Source organism: Dunckerocampus dactyliophorus, chromosome 5, assembly GCF_027744805.1.
Source record: "Dunckerocampus dactyliophorus isolate RoL2022-P2 chromosome 5, RoL_Ddac_1.1, whole genome shotgun sequence".
Classification (NCBI taxonomy): Eukaryota; Metazoa; Chordata; class Actinopteri; order Syngnathiformes; family Syngnathidae; genus Dunckerocampus; species Dunckerocampus dactyliophorus.
Genome location: NC_072823.1, coordinates 25,824,050 through 25,847,750, shown reverse-complemented (window position 1 = coordinate 25,847,750; position 23,701 = coordinate 25,824,050). Strand labels below are relative to the sequence as shown.

The 23,701-nt window shown below is 43.6% G+C and overlaps 1 protein-coding gene across 1 annotated transcript; it reads left to right on the top strand.

Moving 5' to 3' along the window:
* Positions 1–1,791: 1,791 nt before the first annotated feature.
* On the top strand, positions 1,792–20,962 carry sin3aa (SIN3 transcription regulator family member Aa). The gene is made up of 21 exons (XM_054777084.1): positions 1,792–2,169; positions 3,872–4,079; positions 6,537–6,731; positions 6,885–6,991; positions 7,889–8,207; positions 8,487–8,735; positions 8,820–8,972; positions 11,418–11,573; positions 11,653–11,742; positions 11,821–11,939; positions 12,030–12,240; positions 12,323–12,439; positions 12,517–12,755; positions 12,835–13,018; positions 14,948–15,509; positions 16,078–16,247; positions 16,336–16,509; positions 16,584–16,676; positions 18,522–18,616; positions 19,323–19,515; positions 19,596–20,962. Exons 2-21 carry the CDS (start codon positions 3,903–3,905, stop codon positions 19,824–19,826), a joined length of 3,834 nt encoding a protein of 1,277 aa, XP_054633059.1. The 5' UTR covers positions 1,792–2,169; positions 3,872–3,902; the 3' UTR covers positions 19,827–20,962.
* Positions 20,963–23,701: the final 2,739 nt, after the last annotated feature.

Genomic DNA, 23,701 nt, shown 5'->3' with positions numbered 1-23,701 from the left:
CAGGAAAGCTTTGGGGAGAAAATTCAAAGGATTTGAATTAAAGCCAATATGCTTTTTTTTTTTATTTAAATGACTTTTTCACTACTAGAGGGTATCAATAATGTATCTTAAGGTTAAACATCACGATAGTCGGTCATATCAGTAATTCATCACACCCTTTTTTACAGTACTACCCGTGTATTTACCTACATTTGCAGTATTTTTCAGCCTTAAAAAGTTCATATTACAAGAAAAAAAGACACTTCCCGTGTGTACTTTTGTAGTGCGTGTGAGTGTCTCTGCGTTTTAGCGGGTGATATTTAAACCCAGTGACGTAGCCTGTGACGTCTACCAATGCCAACACAAGGGGGGGCGTCTCCCAACTATTTTGTTCCAAACACGAATCCGGAGTAAAGGAGAGTCTCTTTTTCTTTCACTGGGTATGTAAACAAAGGAAGTCGTCGATTTTAACAACAACAATATATACATGTACGTAAAAAAAGAGAAATACATTGTCAATGCGTCGTTTAGTTGAGATCGTGGATTGTTGAGACGGTTGCATGCTCGGATGCATTTGACAATGCTTTAGTGCACATCGTAGATAAGATACAGTGCAATGCAGTGAGGATGATGGTGATTATTGCTCTTATGATTGTTGTTATTATGCATGCTGTGTGCAGCATTTGATCGGCTTGTTTAGAAATGGATATCGGACGGAGAAGAAGGGGGAGGAGGAGGAGTGTGTGTGTTGTTGTGGTGGTGGTGCTGAGACATTTTATTTACTCCAAGCAAACAAAGACTAGTCCTAAACGAGGTTGCTGTTGTTTGGCATGGCCGTCAACCGTCGTTTGACTTTGTCATTGTTCCCTAAAAGACAACTGGACCGAGCAGTGTGTTATTATTCCAATGCAAATCCCTTTCTTTAGTCCTCTTGCACCAAACTTGCGTTGCGTGCACGGAAATGTTGCTGTGCTGTACTCGATTGTGCACAATTGTGTGTGTGAGTGTGGACATTGCCGCGTCCTCGTTTTTGTTTTTTTTGTGGGGAGCAAAGCGAAGGAATCCCAGGCTGGCGTTTTGCAGCTCCGCCTATCGTGGGCGACGCTTTATATGAACGGGCGTATCGAGCCACATATCGATTGCAACGATACCAAGGGTAGTATCGGATCGATACGAGCGGGATAAGATCTATATTTGCAGTTCTATGATTATTTTCACAAATATCTTGTGTTTTTGTTGCGTTATACATATTATGTAGATTATTTATATATTATCGTTAAACTATTGTTAAATTCACGTGTCTTATATTTACTTGATATCATGTTGATACCTAAATTTGCAGTATCACCCACCAGCCTTATCTTGGCGAGGCTCCGCCTCTCTTTTCAACGAGGGGCGGTCGGGTGCAACTGCCTCCGAGAGCCACGATTGGGTGTAGCGCCACAAAAAAGAGGGCGGGACAAAAACGCAAAGCGTCAAGTGTGACATCCAAAACCAGGAAGTGTTTGGCGAAACACAATAAAATAGCGTGGACGATTTTTAATTTTATCGTTTAAAATCACATCAGAAGTGTAACATATGTCCCCACATGTACTAATAATCCCCAACAAACGATCTGAAAGGCATGTTTTTGTTCTTAAATTTTAAACAAAGGGTGAGATAGCAACTCACGAGCACTCATCGATCGCGTTACGCCACACACACCCTCAAAAGCCACAACTTCGGTGTGTTCAAGCAAACCGAATTTGATGTGTTAATATATTTCCCACCAAACTTGTGTACTTCTGCAGCTTCTCGCCTCAGCCATTGTCGCGCTTCAAGTCAAAATGGGAGAACTTGGGGGCAAAAGGAGCTTCAATTCCTGATTGACAGCGCACACCAACCAATCCGAAAGCGTCGCCACCTCTCCGAATCACGCCCTCTCTCCAAATCAACCAATAGGAAAACATAGGGGGTGTGGTCACACCTAGCTCCAACCCACAAGCTAACCTAACGGGAGATTGTTTTCCTCTCTCGGGGAAGATTTTTGTTCTACTTTGCAGCTTCCACTTTTTGTTTTGTTTACACATTTACAAGTCGCGTTTGACACATCGCTCCATTCAGCGTGAATACCCAAGCCCTGAAGCATCGCGGTTAGCCCCCACCAAAAAACGGATTACCGTAGCACCATCGGGGAACTTAAGGAGAGGGGTGAGTTGAGGTTCATTCAGCAAGCTAACCACTAGCTAGCAGTGATCCTTCTACTACAAGGCGCACTTTAAGAACACGTTAAATATATATTGACTGTCTATTACTTGCCAAAATATGTCATAACATTTGCAGGACCAAGTCAAAATGAATCGATAGCTTTAGCAACACACTGATAATGCTTTAGTCGCATGTGCTTCCTTTTTGCTATCCCCAGGACGTCGGGCTCCTCATGTTGTTTACATTAGCTAGTAGCTACAAGCCAGGCAAAGCGAAACACCACCACGATAACGCTTCTATGCGAAGTAAATGCGATTTTTTTAAAAAGACATTCCCGTTCATGTAGCGACGAGGCGGCGAGCAACTGTATTCCTTTTACTTGCTTACCTCCCGTTGACGTGGAGCGTCTCGTCGGAGCCCCTCCTGCGCCACAAGCTCCAAATGGCGGGCGCTGGAATGGAGCTCGGTGCTTGTGGGTTGCTAGGCCGTGAAATGGGGGGCGGACGAACGGTGCGCCGGTATAACTGCTTCCAGGCAAACATGTGCGAGGGGATTTTTTATTTTGTGGACATATTTGAGTGGACGTTATCCACCACCCCTCCCCGCAGCGACCGGCTAACTAGCGGCGTTGCTAACACGTTGACAGAAAATTGTGTATACTTTAAATTGAGTTTACGCTTTAACCAAGTCATGTCTAAGCTTCCCTGTCTTATTAAAGCAGAGTGTGGTGTTTTAATGGCAAAATGTAAACGGCGGTAAATGGCTTCCACGTCCCGCACATAGCACCTGTTTGTTGCTTACGTGACGTAGCAACGCCAACAATCCGGAACATTTGATTGGCTACCGAGATTTGTACTTTTTTTATACTTTTTGATTTATTAGAATGTGTTAATTGTTTTTTAAGGCATTTGTAGGTGGTAAAACAAGTAAATGCTGGAGGTGGGCGAAAAACTTCATATTTTGGTATCCAGCCCATACCAAGTAAGAACAGGACCAGTATCGCGATACCAATACGCTTTGCTTGGGCATTTTTGAAGCTCATTGTATGATTTTGTGATCTTTGCCTTACATTAACAAACGTATCTGTGAATAATTAAGCAATATTTAACACAACAATATAAGACAAATACATATATCAACAAAATAATACAAGTATTCCCTTTTATTACATACAATTGTTTGAGCAAAGTTAATAGTGCTAAATAAGTAAACAAAAGCAAATACTGCTCTAGGCTCTCATTCATATCCTTTGGATTTTTGCCCCCAAAGCCCTCCCTTATCCAAACTCCCTGAGTTTGTAAACTATATATTCGAGCAGCACTATCAAAACCACAAATATTTATGAAAATAAACAAGTAATTAATACATGTGTGAAAAATGTCAATCTCAATCTGATGCAGTACTGCTGAGGTATTGATAATATTGGTATCTGGTTTGATCAGCCCATTTCTAGTAAATACATGTCATTGACTTTCATTCATTTTGGTGAAAAGTTCCTGAAGCCCTCCAAAATGAAATTCAATCACAAATTGCAATGTTGATGTGTGCGGATCGATCAAAATATGTTGATAGTGTACTATTGGTATCTTTATCAGTGCCAAATGTGATTTACAGTCATATGAAAACACGAGGACCACCCCATCAACCCCATCTCCCATTAATACAGGAAAAAAACCCTCTCTCATTGTTTTCTTCTCCTTCCCAGGTCTCTCTGCTCCCTTGAGTATGAGTTCATAATGAAGCGGCGACTGGAGGATCAGGAAACTGTTTTTGCGTCCCAGCAGCGGCGCCTCCCCGGCAGCGCGGACACCTTCCAGCATCGCCTCCTGGCCCCGGCGCCAGCGGTGTACGAGGCCGTGTCGGACAGCATGCAGCCCGCCGCTGTGCAGTACTCTGTCCCACAGGGATACCAGGTATGCAATCACGTGTCCACTACAGAGTCTGCTTTCATTTCAGATATGCTCCATGAATGTCCAAACACTGTCAAAACACGGTCTACACTAAGAAATGTGGGTAACTATTGGACACTACAGTTGAACTGTAGGTATGCTCCCCAACTGGAAAAGCAGTAAAGTTGAACCTTTAAGGCCAACCCGGAAAGCTGGTAAATTTTCCCCATAGGATATCATAGAAATGGAGATGATCTGTTCCAAGGTCAAATTGTCGACATCATAATGGGTGCCCCACACACGGGAGGTGACGGGGTGATTATTGCAAGTCACCGTCCAGCCAAGCAACAAGTGAAATTCCTGTGTGTTAAATTGTGTGCTGGTACATATCATCACGCACACAATCCCAGAAAGTTGAAAAATGTTCAACTTTTCATTGCTGGTGCCCAGACGAGGCCCAATTGGCAGGGGTGTCATTGATTGACCAATGAGCCTGACAGGATGCTATACAGTACAGTGTTCCCTCGCTACATTGGTTCCCCCTTTGCGGATTCGCTCTTTTGCGTATGAACGTGGTGTATTAGAGTGATCAGTGCTCTGTTGCATGTGTCTGTTATTGTATTTTACTACTGCTACCAGTAGAGGGTGTCGTATACTCATGTGAGTGTTGAAGACGTGTCCAGTTCTCTCAGTGTGTAGAGAGCCACAACAGCCCTGATTGGCTAAGGGAGAACCCACCCATTGTGTTCTGCGTTCTGATTGGCTATAGACCAGTGTCAACCAGTCTCCTTCGTGCAGGACCTTTCCTGTTTCCTGTTGCGATCATACATGCTGAATACATGCAGAAGTTACGCAGCTATAGGGCGCCTGGAATACCGTAAATTAATCTTCGGTTCACAGAGGACGAGGAGAAGGAATATGTTTTAACAAGGATACAAAATCGCTACACCCTAACGGTGCCAGGACAAGCCACGAGCAGAGGAGTGAAATATGCCAGAGTCACTTTATTTCTTGTGTCCAATGTCGTAAGTTGATCATTAAAATTAAAACGAAATTTCATCTTTTAGAGCGTTTAAACAAGAGAGAAATGTGATCAAATGTTAATGCCTGTCTGAGAAAAGTGTATAAAGTGTATGGTGAGGGGTTTTACAGCTTTAAAACATATATAACAATTGTACAAAAATATAGTTGGCTACTTCGTGGATTTCACTTATTGCGGGCTATTTTGGGAACCTATCTCGGCGATAAACAAGGGAACACTGTACTCTGTCGCAGTTAAACATGGAGGAAAAAATAATACTTGCCGTGTCAGATTATCCTGAGCTATGTGACATTTGTAAAAAATAATGTAGAGACATAAAGAAAAAAGCAGCAGCATGGGAACTTGTCGGCGCCGGAGTATGCATATCAGGTAAGTTTACATTAATTTACTCTGACATTTATGTAAGTTTATCTTCAATAGTAGCAAGATCCGGTACTAGCAAGACTACATTATCAGCACTGGCCGCTTTTCTTCCTCTGAGCTACTTTGATACCCCAAAATTCCCTCCAAATATGACAGCCAATCAAAACCCTTGGAGACTCATAATTTGCTCTAGATGTGAATGCTTTGTTCACCGTTGTAGCTGGCTACAGCCGCTTGTCGCCTCCGGTGTGCAGGGTTTGCTATGCACTGCCGATGAGTTTCGCCAATTGCAGTCGTTTGTCGCCTCCCGTGTGTGCAGCCCATCCAACCTTTATTGAACTCTACATGTTTTATTAGGTCACATTTGAACAGTCTTTACTGTCATACAAGCATAAAAAGAAGTTAGTCATTGTAAATATTAAAACAGGCCTAATTGTTATTACTATTGGCAACTTACTGTGGTCATGTTGTGCTGAGCAGTCAGGACAGCACTTCGCTACATCACAGTAAATTCCGGTACAGTACAAAAACTGAAAACAAAGCCAGATTAAATAGTGGAAATGAACGTCAAAAGGTGTTTCAGCATAGTTCACTATCTAAAAAAGTGCGATACTAATGAGATGTAAAATTGTTATCATTCATTATTATTACAATAAGAGCTTTAAATGACAAAGACGTAATGTGACGGTGATTTGTGTCCCATGCCCTGCATTCCTGATGGTTTTTAACTTTGTTAAACTATCATACAGGTGTCAAAAGAAGTTACCACACCTTTTTTCCTGTTTTGAAATGAGTTATCAGTCTTTTTTTTTATTTACATCAGGAAAATCTTGCTCTTTTAACCAGTGTGTTCACTTTACAATAAAAATATATTTTTAAAATAAGTGCACAAGCAGGATAAAGTAGGTTCTGTTAATGAATTAGGCCCATTGATTTTACTTGTATAGAAAATTGTCGGAGTTCTAAGAAATTGCAAGACATGGCTGGGATGATAAGCATCTGTGCACATCATCAGTGAACACATGGGAGGAAGATGTCATTTACTTGTCTGTGTGACGTCACATATGCTTTCGCAGGTTCCCACGGCGGCCCAGAACAGTGGCGGTCACGGGAACGGTCCAAGCCCGGCCGTCCATGGTGTCTCCCACCATCACAGCCCGGCCGCAGTGGCCGCCGTCCAATCCCACGGGCCCTCTGTGTTGCCGGTGCACACCCACACGGCCCCGCCTCAGGCCTCGGCGCAAGGCCAGCAGCAGTTCCAGCGGCTCAAGGTGAGTCTGCAACTTTTCCACCAGAGAGGAAGTGTTACTTTTACTCAAAAATATTGAGACACACATCTTCACCAATTGAGACATCGTGACATGAAAGGTGCCCGATGAAAGAATGTGAGAATGTGATGTTCCTCTCCTTCCTTTTCTCCACAGGTGGAGGACGCCTTGTCGTACTTGGACCAAGTCAAGCTGCAGTTTGGCAACCAGCCTCAGGTTTATAACGACTTTCTGGACATCATGAAAGAGTTCAAGTCACAAAGGTGAACCCCTCTTTTGGTCCTTACAGATGGAGTAATAGTAATCCCTATTAATAGTTCCAGTGAGCATGCCCTCACATTTCAGCAAGGTTTTTTGTTGCGGTTTATATTCTAGAGGGATAATACTTGAGAATGTGAACGTCCATATTCTTCAGAGTAGTCGGTTTACAGCTTGAATAGCAGTATCTACTTACTGCCTGCTGAAAATGACTCACCACAGCAATCATTGTCAAGTGAGTAGCAAGATAAGTCAAGCATGGTGGTTGGAGCATCACGAGTGCTTCCGGCACCAGGGGAGCTGCGGTTCATGAAGAGGAAAAATGAATTCCAGCATTTGCTGTGACACTGTCAAGCAGAAACAGGTTTTTCAACATGACAAGGAGCTCAAACACACCCCCAAGATGACAAGTGCCTTGCTGAGGAAGATGAAAGTGATGGAGTGGTCACACCTCAACACAATGGAGCACCTGTCAGGCATCCTCAAGCAGACGGAAAGAAGATGGAGGAGGTCTAATGTCCACCAGCTACACTAGTGTTGTCATCACGGAGTAGTGGAAGAGGATTCAGGAACAAGCTTTGCAGCTCTGCTCAATTCCATATCCAAGAGGATTAAGGCAGTGCCAGATAACAATGTCCCTCATACTAAATATTCACAATTTGGACATGTTCACAGTGATGTGGGCTCACTTGTGTTGCCATCTCATTTACATAATAATCACTGTCTGTTGTCATTTTCAACTATACAGGTACAAGCAGTACACTAACTACTCTATACTATATTCTTGTTTACTTGTGCTTTCCATAGTATAGATGTGGCCTACACTTTTGTGACATGCTGCAAGTTGTGTAACATGCACACAGACTGACAGTTAAATGCTGTTCGTTTTTGTTTTGGGCCAGTATCGACACCCCTGGGGTCATCAGCAGGGTGTCGCAGCTTTTCAAGGGTCACCCCGACCTCATCATGGGCTTCAACACTTTCCTGCCGCCCGGCTACAAGATCGAGGTCCAGACCAACGACCTGGTCAATGTGACAACGCCCGGTCAGATCCACCACATCACCCCACACGGCATTTCCGTGCAGAACATCCCCATCACAGGAGCGGGCGCCCAGCACCAGGTCCAGATCCCGCCCATGACTGCCGCCGCTTCCGCCGCCACCACCACTACCAGTGCTCCGGTCCTTCTCACACAGCCTTCCCCCGCCAAAATGAGCAAAGTGAGTTTGGACCACTTTAAAACCTGTAATATGAATGATATACTGTACTAGTAAAGTACTTGTCATCCATTTAAATGAAGTAATACTTGTACATTGTTATCATGAGTTTTGTTGATTGGTCATTGGCAGTCACATGACTTTTACACCTTTTAGTCCTATAAAGGAATATTAGCACAAATGTACCTGCTGGAAAAGCTTTAAAATTGATTGTGACTGCATGAATTTGACCTTGGGTAAAGTCGTACAACCTCTGTATCATGTGTGTTACCCCATTTGCAGCCTGCACAGCCTCAGGCACTAGCGCCAGGCAGCCAGACCAATCCGTCCGTCCCTGCGTACACCGCTCCACGCTCACCGCCCATGCAGCTCCCCCCACCGCTCAGTGGGACCCCCGCCGGGCTGCCGGCACAGAACAACCAGCCAGTGGAGTTCAACCATGCCATCAACTACGTCAACAAGATTAAGAACCGCTTCCAGGGTCAGCCCAACATCTACAAAGCCTTCCTGGAGATTCTGCACACATACCAGGTCAGCCGAAGCGCGTGGTGACGATTTAGAGGAACAAATCTTACAGTGATTTTGTCGAGATGTTATGATATTAATCTGTTCCAGAAGGAGCAACGGAACGCGAAGGAGGCCGGAGGCAACTACACCCCGGCCCTGACGGAGCAGGAGGTGTACGCTCAGGTGGCCCGGCTCTTCAAGAACCAGGAGGACCTGCTCTCAGAGTTTGGCCAGTTTCTCCCAGACGCCAACAGTTCAGTGGTGAGTCGTGCAGATTTTTTTTCTTACTTCCACAAAGGAGATTATCTCGTTATTGAATCTATTTCACACAGATGTCCCACAAAATAGAGCAATAACCGTAGATCTGGTACTTGTTAAAATTATCAGGTCATCTCCGTATCCCTGTTCCATGTCACTACAAAAAAGGTGGAAAAAAGACGGCTTTTACAGACAGTGCGAAAGGGGCTTTTATTCCCATTTAAAGTTTGGTGCAGCTTATTTGCCCCTTCTTCAGTCTTTACCCTAGGTTTACAGCTTTGGGATGACGGTTGAAGGGCATCAACACAAAGACACACATGTGCAGCGTAGTTGTCTTTGGGAATTGCTCCTCCACATATGGGAGGAATACACAGAGCACACACATATAATGTCATTTACTTGTTTTCATAAACGAATTATGTATACAGTATTCCCTCTCTTACCACAGTTAATTGGTTCCAGACCCGACCATGATAACTGAATTTACCCGAACTAGGATTCCTTATTTATGAATGGAATTTTTTCAGAAGGTAGTGCATAGAAAACCTGTTCACGACCATCTAAATACGTTTTTTAACATTATTAGAGCCCTCGAGACATTAAATAACACCCCTATAATCACCTTTACACTCATATTACCCAATATAGTAGACACAGGCCGTCATAGGCCTGTTGTGGATTATTGTGCCTGTTGTGAGATCATTCAAACCTGCAATAAAAGCCTGTTGTTCCATCTATCAAGTCTGGTGCTTCTGTGTCTTACCAGTAACATTACTGACACCTAGTGACCAGTGTAGAGGTCTCATTATCGCAACGCCTTTGAATGCTTCTTCTGAATGCCTTATACAGTCGTGCCTTGCTACATCGCAGTTCAAACATCGCTCCCTCTGTCGCCTTTTTTCAAAAATGTATTAATAAATGATCACAGTTTCTTGGTTGAATACGGCCTACTATTGGTAAAAAGCATATTTAAGCAAATGTTATTTATTCTTGCAAAAATTGATAAATGAACTAACTAAATGAAGTACATGGCAGAAGAAACATTCTAATTGTGAATGTAGTATTCTACATTGGCCACTAGGTGTCAGTAATTGTTCGGTGAGACAAGCACCAGGTGGGATCTCCAGAACAGGCATCTTTTTCAGGTTTAAATGATCATATATCAATTAACAGGCACAATAGTAATAATATAATAATCATAACAATAACATGGGCTACTGATGGGGCCGTAGCCCACGACAAGCTTAAAGTCAACTCTAAACCTCGGACGTCACTTCCTCTCTTCCACACATCTGTCCACCCGCCACGAAGGTCCCCTAGGAAACACATTTAATCTGACACCCACAAGCAGGAGTTTTATTTACGTCTTAAATGGCTTATTTGCTCTTATAATGTCTGCTATATTGGGTGATGTCTGTTATCTTATTAATGTCGAATATGTCTTATTTTAACCTAACCTAACATACATGTTTTTGGAATGTGGTAGCAACATGCAAACTCTACACACAGAGGTCCAACGGAGATTCAAACCCAGATCTTCCAGAACTCCCGACTGTGTTGTGAACATGCTAACCACTAGGCCACGGTGTGGCCTGTTAGGTCAATTGGCGCCTAAATTGTTCATAGGTATGAATGTGAGTGTGAATGCTTGTTTGTCTATAAGTGCCCTGCAATTGGCTGACGACCAGTCCAGGGTGTACCCCGCCTCTCGCCCAAAGTCAGCTGGGATAGGCTCCAGCGTACACCCGCGACTCTGGTGAGGACAAGTGGTATAGAAAATGAATGAAAGCCTTATTTTCTCTGATTATGTCTACTATAAGGTGTAATACAAATGTAAAGGTGACTGGGCGGGTGTTATTTTATGTCTAGAGGGCTCTAATATTATTAAAAAGCGTATTTAGAAGATCATAATTTTTATGTCATAACTGCCAATCAATGTAATTATATTCAGTCCTACTTCACGGAAATTCACTTACCGTGGCCGAGTCTGGAACCAATTAACCAAGATAAATGAGGGACTGTATTTGTATTTTAGGTAATTTAGCCATTTTATGCTTGAAAATGCTTAATTTAGTTGAAGTTGTATGACATCCTCATCAGCAGTATAGTGCATCAAATTCAGCTCACGGACGAAGTGGGGGATATGTCACTGTTGATGCACTACACTGCTGATGGGGACCCCACCCACCCAACTCCAGTAATATAATGGTAGGGGAAACATTGCTTTTGACAATTTTGGTAGATATTTGATTATGGTAATGGTTAAATTTACTTTGAACATGCATACAAGTTACATTGGTATACATCATATATTTCAATTCACAATTCCACATGTCCAAAAAGGAGTAAGAAGAAGCAAAGCTCAAGAACAAAATAATACCAAACCAAACTGATAAACATGCAAGTGCTGTGTATCATGTGCTAACTGTATAAATTCTTCCTCCTCAGCTGTTGAACAAGACGACAGCCGAGAAGGCCGAGTCCGTACGTAACGATCATGGCGGCACCGCCAAGAAGCTGCAGCTCAACAACAAGCAAAGGCCCAATCAGAATGGCTGCCAGATCCGCCGGCATCCCGCTCCTGGGGCCACGCCCCCCATGAAGGTACACATACTTCAACTTGCTCCGCGTCACTGATGGGACTGCTTTGCAACTCACGTACCTCTCTTCAACGATGACACAGAAGAAGCCCAAGTTTCTGAATTTGAAAGATTCGTCTATGGCAGAGGCCAGCAAGCATGGAAGCGGAACAGAATCGCTGTTCTTTGAAAAGGTAATTTTGCTTGTTTTTTCTTCACTATAATGGATGCCATCTATTTGCTCTGATCATGAGTTTGCACGTGTTTGAAAGGTTCGCAAAGCCTTGCGGAGTGCAGAGGCCTATGACAACTTCCTGCGATGTTTGGTCATATTCAATCAGGAGGTGATCTCCCGGACCGAACTAGTGCAGCTGGTGCTGCCCTTCTTAGGGTGAGCGCTTGGCCCTTTGACTCCTCCTCTTTTTTGCATTGTGTCTCTTCGTCCAACATCTGTTCTTTTCCCCTCTCTCTCTTTCACTAGTAAATTTCCAGAGCTGTTCACCTGGTTCAAAAACTTTCTGTGCTTTCGGGAAATGGCCCACTTGGAGACGTACCCCAAGGAACGGGCCACTGAGGGCATCGCCATGGAGATTGACTATGCTTCCTGCAAGAGGCTGGGCTCCAGTTACAGAGCGCTGCCTAAAAGCTATCAGCAGCCTAAATGCACCGGCAGAACTCCGCTATGTAAAGAGGTGAGTTTCACAAACAGAAAAGTCAAACGATTAGGGGAAAGGTTCTAATTAATGACTTTTTGTGTCTTCTGTCTCGTTTCAGGTCCTGAATGATACCTGGGTGTCTTTGCCTTCGTGGTCTGAGGACTCCACTTTTGTTAGCTCCAAGAAGACGCAGTACGAGGAGCACATTTACAGGTGTGAGGATGAACGTTTTGAGGTAAGTCATCTCAACTGCAAAGATTCAAGAAAGGATGAACAAGGACAAAATAAAAATGGTTGTTTTTCTCCGCACAGCTGGACGTGGTGCTGGAAACCAACCTGGCCACCATCCGAGTTCTGGAGACCGTCCAACGCAAGCTCTCCCGGATGTCAGCAGAGGAGCAGGCCAAATTTCGCTTGGACAACACGCTAGGTGGTTCGTCCGAGGTGGTTCACCGAAAAGCCATTCAGAGGATATACGGCGATAAAGCTCCGGACATCATCGACGGTTTGAAGAAAAGCCCCGCCATCTCCGTCCCCATCGTGCTGAAGAGGTAGGTGTCCAACTGGGATGGCGATGAGCAAAAAGAAAGAATTTTCAGTGATTTTTCATCCCATAATGTGTCCACTCAGGCTAAAGACCAAGGAGGAAGAGTGGCGGGAAGCCCAGCGAGGCTTCAACAAGATCTGGCGGGAGCAGAACGAGAAGTATTACCTCAAGTCTCTGGACCATCAAGGCATCAACTTCAAACAGAATGACACCAAAGTGCTGCGCTCCAAGTCCCTGCTGAACGAAATAGAAAGCATCTACGACGAAGTGAGCACCTGGCCCTTCTTCTTTTTTATCATCCTTGGAACAACTACATATGATTTGATGTCATTGCTAGTCATAGTTTTGTGTAGCCACGAAGGAATGACATTACGTATTTTTGTGACCATAAGGTGCACCGCATTAAAAGGCGCAATCTCAGTTAAGGCAGCACCGTATTATTGGGCGCTATGCTACGCTATGCTAGCATGCATGCACGCTAAAACATAAGCTCGCTGGCATGCTAGCTTATGGTTTCTTATGTCTCTTTACGTACGCCTCACTCAGCCACTCAGTCATTTTCTCCTCGTCCATCCAGCCCTTTTGATTGGTCTTAATCACCATATCACCAAATCACCATAGGTGGCAGCTTCTGTCCATTACCATGGCAACCAAACTAATTCTCGTGCCCCATTGTGCGTATCGCGGGGGGGGGAGGGGAAATCCCCCCGCAGAAAATTTACGTGTTATAGACCCTGTGTATAGCGGTCACCTGTCTAACGCGGCCAGTGGCCACCCATTTTGTCTCCCTTGGTCAATATCTGACCGCATATAGCGGCCAAAATGCCGACTCAAGCAGAAGTTTCATGCACGAAAAAGTTTCGTTTTTTTAAGCAATGAAGCCGTCGTGTGTAGACTTTAATTACTGAGTCCTAGTTCAACATAAAAAAGCCGTCTTTTTACTTTGCAAGGCCGCCTTGAAAAGATTCAATGACGGCCAAAACGGTAATCTTCCCACTTTGCAATGCCATGAATAGATTCTAAAATAGCCAAAACACCTGAATAAAACATCTAAAATATCACTTAATTGCAGACTAATTAGAGATTAGAAGCCCATTCAATAAGAAAGGAACGATGGTATTGTTAGTTTACTCTTTGCACCTCCTCCGCACTCAATTGTTCATGCACACACCCATTCATGACTGCTTCACGCGTATCCTGTACATATATCTTCGGGCTCGTTCACTAAAATTTTTATTTCTTGCTTTTAAAATCGTGTTTTAAAAAAAATCAAGAATGGGAATTTGTGACGTTCTGCAGGACAGGAGCGAGCGTCCCCTGTCCTGCGCTCTTATTTGGCGGGCTGTGCCTTCTCCGGGGAGGAAGAGGCAGCCGCTTCATGCCTGGTGGCCGCGCAGCTGCAGTCAATTAACATTTGTGGCGGATAAAAGGCCAGCGCCGTCGAATGTGTGGCGCTGGTTCATTGTTGTTATTGTTATTACTAGTTTCCTCACCAGAGCTGTTACCTAGATTTACCTACCTGTTCATGTGTCAACAGAGCGTTTTCCCCTATGTCTCTTGGTTTTGCTCCAATCTTTTTGTGAATACATGTTAATATGTGTGCGCACAAATTCAAAATGGCCGCCAACCTGACTATAGCGGCCACTTTTGCCGTTTCCATTCAGTGGCCGCTATAGACAGGTTTGACTGTATACCTATATACCTACTGAGGGCGTGTCTTTAGCATCCTCTTTCTACCCCTTTAACGTCCGCATGCTGTCCTCAGTCATGTCCGCCTTTCCTTTATATAAGCAGCGTGTTGGCAGGAAATGCTCCCAGTCGGTCAAGCGGAGCGCTCATCAAAGTCACACAATAACATTTACAGATTTTGGAACTCGGTGTACACATAAGGCGTGCCGCATTATAAGGCGCCCCATCCATTTTGGAGAAAATGTTTTAAATGCGCCTTATAGTCGTGAAAATACGGTATTTGAAATGGTATCCAGTCTAAGATTGAGTTTTGTACAAAGATTACGCCAGTGCCTGTTGGTTGTCTATGCTCAGCTAGTATGTATGATGTTTTTTTTCCCTCATTGATTCAGTGTTATTCAAAAAATAGTTAACATTTAATCAGATTTATTTCTTTTGCAAAAGCAGTATCTTAAACAATTGGATTATGTATTTTAGACAATATTTTGAATGTTTTTCTTTTTGCAGCGCCAGGAGCAGGCATCAGAGGACAACGCCAGCCTGCCAACGGGCCCACACCAAACCCTGTCGTATGAGGACCGCCAGATCCTGGAGGATGCAGCGGCCCTCATCATCCACCACGTCAAGCGTCAGACGAGCATCCAGAAGGAGGACAAGTACAAGATCAAGCAGATCATGTACCACTTTGTCCCAGACCTGCTGTTTGCACAGCGCGGCGAGCTCTCCGACGTGGAGGAGGAGGAAGAGGAGATGGACGTGGAGGAGAAGAAGCACAATGGCATCCCCGGCGGTGGGAGCCCCCCCAAGTCCAAGCTGCTGTTCAACAACACGGCGGCGCAGAAGTTGCGCGGCTGCGACGACGCCTACAACCTCTTCTACGTCAACAACAACTGGTACATCTTCCTGCGGCTGCACCACACGCTGTGCTCGCGGCTGCTGCGCCTCTACTGGCAGGCCGAGAGACAGATCGAGGAGGACGTGCGGGAGCGGGAGTGGGAGAGGGAGGTGCTGGGGCTCAAGAAGGAGAAGAACGACAACCCCGCCATCCAGCTGAGACTGAAGGAGCCCAGTGAGTAACAACAGGGTGTTTGTAGAGAAAGTAGTCACTACGCTATATTGATCCTTTTTGTAACTCTCGCTTGACATTTATCTGCCAAAACGCTAGGGGCAGTGTTTTTCGAAGCGTCAACTCAGTGAGCAACCATTCATTAGTCGTCGACTGTTAGCTTTAATTGAACAACTAAAGAGAGATGGAGAGTGTTATTACAAATGTGTTGTTACAGTCACTTTGATTACCGATATTGATCTAAAATTGTCAAATAAGGCATTCGTGAAGGTGAGCTTTCCTCCCTCCCACAGGAAATAATGTACTACAAGCCGACCAATCACAGCCCCATGCTGCAGTATAAAGGCTTTAGCGTGTTTTCATCCCCTTGCAAACATTCACTTCCTCCTTTAGCCATAATGCCAACCTTTACGCCAAGTGTTCCGGTCCAGCTCAGCTAGCCACTGATGGCGATAGCTGCGTCAGATACATAAATAGTGTGATGTCATAGGGTGGTAACACAGTAAATGAAGGTCATCAACTGAGGACATCGTTTTATTGTTTGGTTTTCGTCCCATTGTCCTCCTTCCAGTGGACATAGATGTCGAGGTTTACTACTCGGCCTTCCTGGAGATGATTCGCAACCTGTTGGACGGAAACATGGAGGCATCGCAGTATGAAGACTCGCTGAGGGAGATGTTCACGATTCACGCCTACATCGCCTTCACCATGGACAAGCTCATACAAAGCATTGTCCGGCAGGTGAGAGTCTTCTTCTCTCTCGCCTGCGGGTGTCAGTCACTTTGCCGTCTCGTTAAAAACTTCTTCATTTCACACCAACTCCTGGCAGCTCCAGCACATCGTTAGCGACGAGATCTGCGTGCAGGTGACAGACCTCTACTTGGCCGAGAGCGCTAATGGCGCCTGCGGGGGGTCCATGTCCACCCTGTCCTCCAGAAGTGCCACCGAGGCGGCCTATCAACGCAAGGCTGAGCAGCTCATGTCGGAGGAGAACTGCTTCAAGGTAAAAAAAAACCAACAAATAGACAGTCCCATGGCTCATGAAACACTGTCTACATCACATTTTCATCCTCCCAGGTGATGTTTGTGAGGAACAGAGGCCTGGTGCAGCTGACGGTGGAGTTGCTGGACACCGAGGAGGAGAACTCAGACGAGCCCCTGGAGGCGGAGGTGAGAATCGCACCCGATACAGTCGTTAGCCACTGCCAGCATTGCATAATGTCCTGCATGTACAGTGTTCCCTCGCTCTATCGCAATTCACCTTTTGCGGATTCGCTGTTTTGCAGAATTTTTTTAGTGCTTCTTTTTTTTTATTACAGCGTTTGAATGCTGTTACAGGCCGAGCCTGGCCCTTTAAGAAGAATTGCATTGTGGGAAGTTTAGTGCCTCTCTCTTCCCTCGCTCGTCTGTCTGCACCGCCCATTGTTTTCTCCATCCTGATTGGCTGTAGACCATTGTCAATCAATCTCCTAAGAGCCGCCCTGTGTGTCGGTTGGTGCGGTTGGTTGTCTTCCTGGGGTCCTCCATATGAATACTACAAATTACATTGCCATGACATTATGAAAACATAAAAAATCTGACCTGTGGTCTCCTGTGAGTGCCCAGAGTCAGGACTAAACACAGTCAGGCTGCTTTTCAGTTTTATGCTGATAAAATCTACAGACCTGCCAACATGTACTCCTTTTTTGTACTCCGCACGCGTTTTGACCCTTAATTACAAGTGTACGTTCCGTTGCTCTCTCTGTACACATTTGGGCTTTTTGTGAGTTACCATGGCAATCTGCGTGTAGGTGTTGGAGTCAGTGTTCCATTTCATACCTGCATCCTGCAGCTGCTACTCCTAGCAAATGTTTGCAGTTCACTACAATTCAGTCAGTGCCTCAAATCAAACAGGAATTACCATCACCGCTGCTCAGCATGTGCATCCTTTGATGTGATCCCACTCATTCGTCTACTTGATGTGCATGTTGCAGAGTACTGTAGCTTCCTGATAGTCACACAGAGACGGACACCCTTTTGGAGTTTTCTTAACACCAACAGTAGTGCTCAGTTCCCACATAGTTTGCTGCGTTTGTGTGAGCTGCGCACACATGGTGTTGGTTTTGTGAATGAGGGCGAGACGCGTACTCATAACAATAACACTTTCTCCTGGTCAACCAATAACATTCACAGCGAGGTGCATTCACAAACAACACATTTCAGAACATCAATGTTGCAACGTCAACAATTCGTTACTTAGTAGAATAACCGCCATCTTTCCCCGAATCCATGACAGAAAGAAGTTATGTGTCACATACATTATGTGCCATGGCGAGACATGGCTGCCTAATCACTCATTCTGCATCATGTACATTATCTTCATGTACATAAAATCAGTGTTTGCTTACATGCAGACCAGGAACCATCGTGAACTTTCTTCTTAATCGCTCCTCGCTGCACAAAATGAAACCAGTCCTCCTAAGCCAATAACTTCATGTTCTGTTGTTTCAATAGGGTTTAAAAACTTGAGATAGTGCCACACGTTTCTTATGACGCAAACCAAAAAGCTTTGTTACTAGCAAAGCAGTGTTGTCCAAGTGCGGCACAGGGGCCAGTTTGAGGCACAAGCCTGTTTTTGTCATGGCCCACTGCACATTGAAAAAGGCACAAAAAAATCTGTATTACATTTTTTATATATATATATATATATATATATATATATTTGTATGTTATCCCGTGTGTATGGCAACTGAAAGTATTTTATTTGCACTCTTCACTTTTAATACATTTTTATGGTTTTATGGAATTATTTTGTGAAGGGATTTTAGCCTTCTTTTTTGTAAAGCACTGTCAATTACCTTGTGTATGAATTGTGCTCTATAAATAAACTTAAACTTGCCTTGTCTTGCCCAAGCATCGTCTCTTACACAGCATTAAAATATGCAAAAAAGTGACTTCCTGTTCAGAGCAAAGTAAGCTTCAAGTAAGAACACAATTTTTTATTATTTTTTGTCCATGTGTATTTTGTGTCTGCAGCGTTGGTCCGATTACGTTGGGCGTTACTTGAACCCGGACTCCACCACTCCAGAGCTGAGGGAGCATCTTGCCCAGAAGCCCGTTTTCCTTCCCAGGTGAGTTTTACCAACATTTATGCTACGAGGTGCCCAGTGGGATATTGTGGTTGTCTAAGCCCCGTTCATTTGTAGTCACCGTAACACCTCAGTGTCTGAAGCATTGATATTAACAGCAAATTGGTTTCGAATGACTTTTTAAGGCAGGAAAAAGGCAAGCAGATATGGATGAAGCACACAACATTCACGTGTAAAAATATGTTAACCAGTGTGGATACAGTGGAGACCCTTTTAAGTTGACGCCCCAAGGTCCAATGTATTAAGACATTAAAAACAATGAAACACTCAGTCTTAACTTATCCTTAACTGCTTTCGACATTATTGATGGTCATGCAAGTGTAAAAAGAAGATGACGCCTGTTAATACTGTAAGACTAAACCGTTGGTCTTGACATGAATGACAAAGGCGTTAGTGAGGTGATTTGTGTCAACTGAACAGCATTTTTCATCGTTGCACAAGTGTAAAAAGAAGCTAAGCGGCGTTCCTAGTAAATGGGGAAAGCAGTGAAAGACTGTCAGAGTCATGCAACGTGCTCTTTTTCTCTTTTATTCTTCCTAGCATTTGAAACAACCAATGAAAAGATAAACAGGCTAAGTTAATCCTTTGATGCTCCCTAACTAGAGCACTTGTGATATATGCTAACAACAGTGCGTCAAACTGTGACATTTTTGAGAAACCTCAAGGGTCCCCCCTCCACTCCCTCTAGGAACTTGAGGCGCATCAGGAAGTACCAGAAAGGGCGAGAGCAGCTGGACAAGGAGACCGGCGAGGGAGGCAAGAAGCCGCTGGACAAGGAGAAAATGGAGTGCATGTTCAAGCTCAACTCCTACAAGATGGTGTACGTCTTCAAGTCGGAGGACTACATGTACAGAAGAACGGCGCTGATGCGAGCGCACCAGGTAGGCCTTCGTGTCCGTTTGAAAACCATCCCGAAATGGTCCTGCTGTGCGGTCTGATAGGATTGTCCGTCTCCCTACAGTCCCACGAGAGGGTGAGCACGCGGCTGCACGAGCGCTTCCACGCGTGGGTGGAAGCGTGGGCCCAGGAGCACGTCACCTCTGACATGAGAGCCGACACCGACAAATGGCTGATGGGCGAAGGCCGCGATGGACTGCTGCCGTGTACCACCTCACGCCAGCCTGAGGTTCTTCACTTCAGGGACATCCACAAATACCGAGTCAAGTACGGTGCCTCCGGCAAGGCATCATAAAGTGTCCAGGTCAGGCGGAGGCAGTGCAGCAATGTTTTTAAGGTATGTGTTGCTCCAGTGGCGGCAGGATTACCGTTTTTTTACCAGCGTTTTTAGCTGGGACCACTTTTGTCCACAAGGGGTGCCAAAACTTAGGAACGGTCTCGTCCTGCTCGCCCAACATCAGCTCTCGGCAGCCCGGTGCTTTTTCTACATCCGCTCACCATTGGAGTGTCCGCAGAATTCCCTAATGGGATTTCTGTAGGAAAGATGATACAAAGTGCACTTATTCAGGGAAAAACTGTTTAGTTCCCAGATTGGAGGTTTTGGAGCGAGACGTTCCTGCGTTGTGGCCAAAATCACTACTCACTGAGCGCCCCCTCCCCAAACAGTCTTGTCGGGTGAATCCTTACAATGCATTGTCTCGCCTCTTGATGGACACACACTCGCCTCACAACACTGTTTGGACTCATTGTAAAGCGTGTCATGTCTCGTGTATATACAGTACATAAATATATATATATAAATATATATATATTATATATATATATACTATTAACAGATCTTCGCCGCCCTGGAAGTCAACCTTTTAAAAAAAAAAAAAGTATTAAAAAAAGCCCTCCGCCAATACACCAGCTCTCTCTCACACACAACTTGTAAATACACTGTACATAGTCTGAGACTTTTTATGATGTCGTGCTAGTAGAACTTTCCAAGCTAACCGTTTAGAACGTATAAAAAAAACAATTATTATTACACTTTTTACCAAAGGGAGTTGATGATACAAACTTAGATGTTATTTGTCCCTGCCCCCTTCTTTCAGTCTTCTTTTATGTCTTTTTAATTTCTGTAGAGAAAACAAAAACAAGTCAGAAAGTAGAAATGTATCCAGGTTTGTTTGTTTTGTTTTGTTTTAATACATAATTATTATATGTTCCTCTCAATGTGACCTTTTGGTTGCTGGTACAAAAAAACAAGACAGCAAGTGACATAATCGCCTTGTGATTTAAGCCCCGCCCACATCAGCCCTCACCTGGATAGATTTCTACTCTGCTCCTCACCACCTTGTATTTTTGATATTGGAAAAAGTCACGCCAGCATGTCCTTCGTCCGTTTAGTCATTATTTAAAGTAATAATAAAATGACTTTGTAGCCTATGTACATGGTTGTGGACTTTTATTTAACAGGGTTTCTATGATTTATGTGTCTATTTATCTTTAAAAAAAAAAAAAAAAGATTTGGTGCTCATATTCACATTATGATACTCTAAATTGTCCGTAGGTATGAATGTGAGTGTGAATGGTTGTTTGTCTATATGTGCCCTGCCATTGGCTGGCGACCAGTCCAGGGTTTCCCCCGCCTCTTGCCCTAAGTCAGCTGTGATAGGCTCTAGCATACCCCCTGCAACTCTAATTTGGATGGATGGATTCACATTATGTCAATGAATGTCTTGTCGTTACAACTTCGTCCAGTAGATGGCAACGTAAGTCCACATTTTCAGGTCGCTTCAGTTTACATAAGGCACTCTGCCATGAGCAAACCATGGCCACCAACTGGTCGCAATGCAACCAAAAAATAAACAGCACAACACGTAACGGCTAAGTTAACACACAACATCAGTGAACTACGAGTGCATGTGGGTAACGACGATGAAGCGTTAACTCAAACACGAAAGTTGTTCTTTACAAAGTGCTCTGGAAAACCAAATGAACGGCAAGGAGTATTCCACAACGCAAGTTTTTATTGACAACCTCAAGCATCTGCGACTTTCGAATCAGGTGGGCATTCCTCGGGCAACCACGGCGCACCACGTCTTGTAGCAGGTAAAGTTGTGCCTTCAAAGTAAAAGCATGACAATAAAATAGCACGGTTAGGCCGCAAAATTAACCGTCGTAAGTCAGTAAGATCGAGGAATGTTCTTTTGTTAAATAAGGTTAAAAACATGACATAATGTCGTACCTCTCTTATGACGCAAACCAACAAACTTTGGTTTACCGTAGAGTTTTGCCGCGTGGTCAATTATGCATTAGTTGATTACGTCACATGGTGACAATATATATATATATGGGCCAAGTCTCTTCTTGTCCAACAGAGGGCGTCCTTTCCGTTACAACACATTGATTTAAAATTAAGAAAAACATGAAATGTATTATTGTTTAATTAAACAAGAAATACATTCACATTTAGTCTTCAACGTGGCTAACATACATGATTTTTGTCATTTTTCATCTGGATGGAATTTATCATGCACGTTTTGAGACTTTTGGACGTTGGAAGAGATCAAATCATTTGGGATGCTTTATCCTCAGGATGCTTCATCTGTTTGCGCACTTTCTTCTTCCTGGTGCTGGAAGGTACTCTAGTTAGTCTTGGTGACGATGAGAGAGTTCCAGCCTGAAGGCTTGTCTCCCATAAAAGGATTAAAGTCTTCCATCATATCTGTCAGCGTCACAGTCAGTCTCTTCACAGCATCTCTCAGCAAACTACTAATGGTAGATTCCTGTCTTTTTTTACCTTCTACCCAAAATGGTACGTCCCGTATTGGGCCATCCTTCCTCACCAGGAAGTAGCATGCTAATTAGCAAGCAACTTTTCTTATAAAAAAAAACAAACTCATGATCATCTGTGAACCAGGATGTGGTCACTTCTCCATCCATCTCGTTTGCAATGGAAGAGGTCTGTTTGGACCACCATGTAGGGTTGCAGCTTTTTGACAAATAGTTCCAAGCTTTTTTGTTTGTTTTTTTTTCCTGTGTGCACCAAATAAAAGTTTCTTTTGGAAGCTGTCCATCCAAGCAGGTGCAAGTAGCACACTTAAAAGTCTATAGCCTCCTCAGTAAGAAAGTCAAAGAGAAAATCCATCCCTTTGCTTCCACAGCTGCCAGGCATTCAAAGGTCGGCTTTTCAAAAGTTTGGCCTAGTAGAGGCTAACACTTCCCCCCCATGCTCCTCCTCCTCTTGGACAAATGGGTACCACGGTTGCCGTTTGACCCGCTATCCGCGCGCAGTTTCCTCCTCAAAGCTTGTGGGAAGCAACGAAGAAGCAGAGGCGTGCGCCCGCTGAGATGTTAAATTAATGAGCAAATGGCTCAATGAGGGGATTGTTTGGTTTGGTTTTGTTTGTTCGCCTCCCATTCTGCAGGGGAAGGGGCCCCCATCTTGCCATGCGAGTGCAGGGCATCAAACAGTGGATGCTCTGTGGGTACAGTGCAGCATAGTGATGCTAACAACACCCAGCAGCCCACTTTTTGGTGTCAAATTCTTCTCATAATGAGAGTCAACAAATAAAAAAGTTTTATTACATTGATGACAGGTGATTTGTTTTTTTTTTTAATTCATTTTATCAGTAAAAACGATAACACCAATATTCAATTTTATTGATCATGAAATGACAATAAGAATTTTTTTTTTTTAGGCGGTGTTATCACTACCGGACTTAAGTCATTATGCGCAATTGTATGTTATTAATATTACTAGTATTATTTTATTATTTATTATATTATTTATATTTATATTATTATTTTGAGCGGTTAATGTAAAGTAATGTGTTAGTAAAATATTAATGCAAAAATTAAAAAAAATTAAAAAATGTTAATAAAAAATTACATTAAGAATTAAAATAATTCAAATCAATATATATGTTAAAGTAATGAAGCTATTGTCACTATAGGACTTAAGTTGTTCTATACAATTGTAGTGTGCAAGTTAAACACACAATGTTTCTCATTAATATTATTAATCCTGCTAATTTGTTTATTATGGGCAGATACTGCCCGGTAATATTTTTTTTTATAAATTACATTTATATTTATTTAATAGTTATATTTTTATAATATTTCTACATATTTTATAAGAAATTCATAATAGATGACATTAATTCAAACTAGAATTGGATT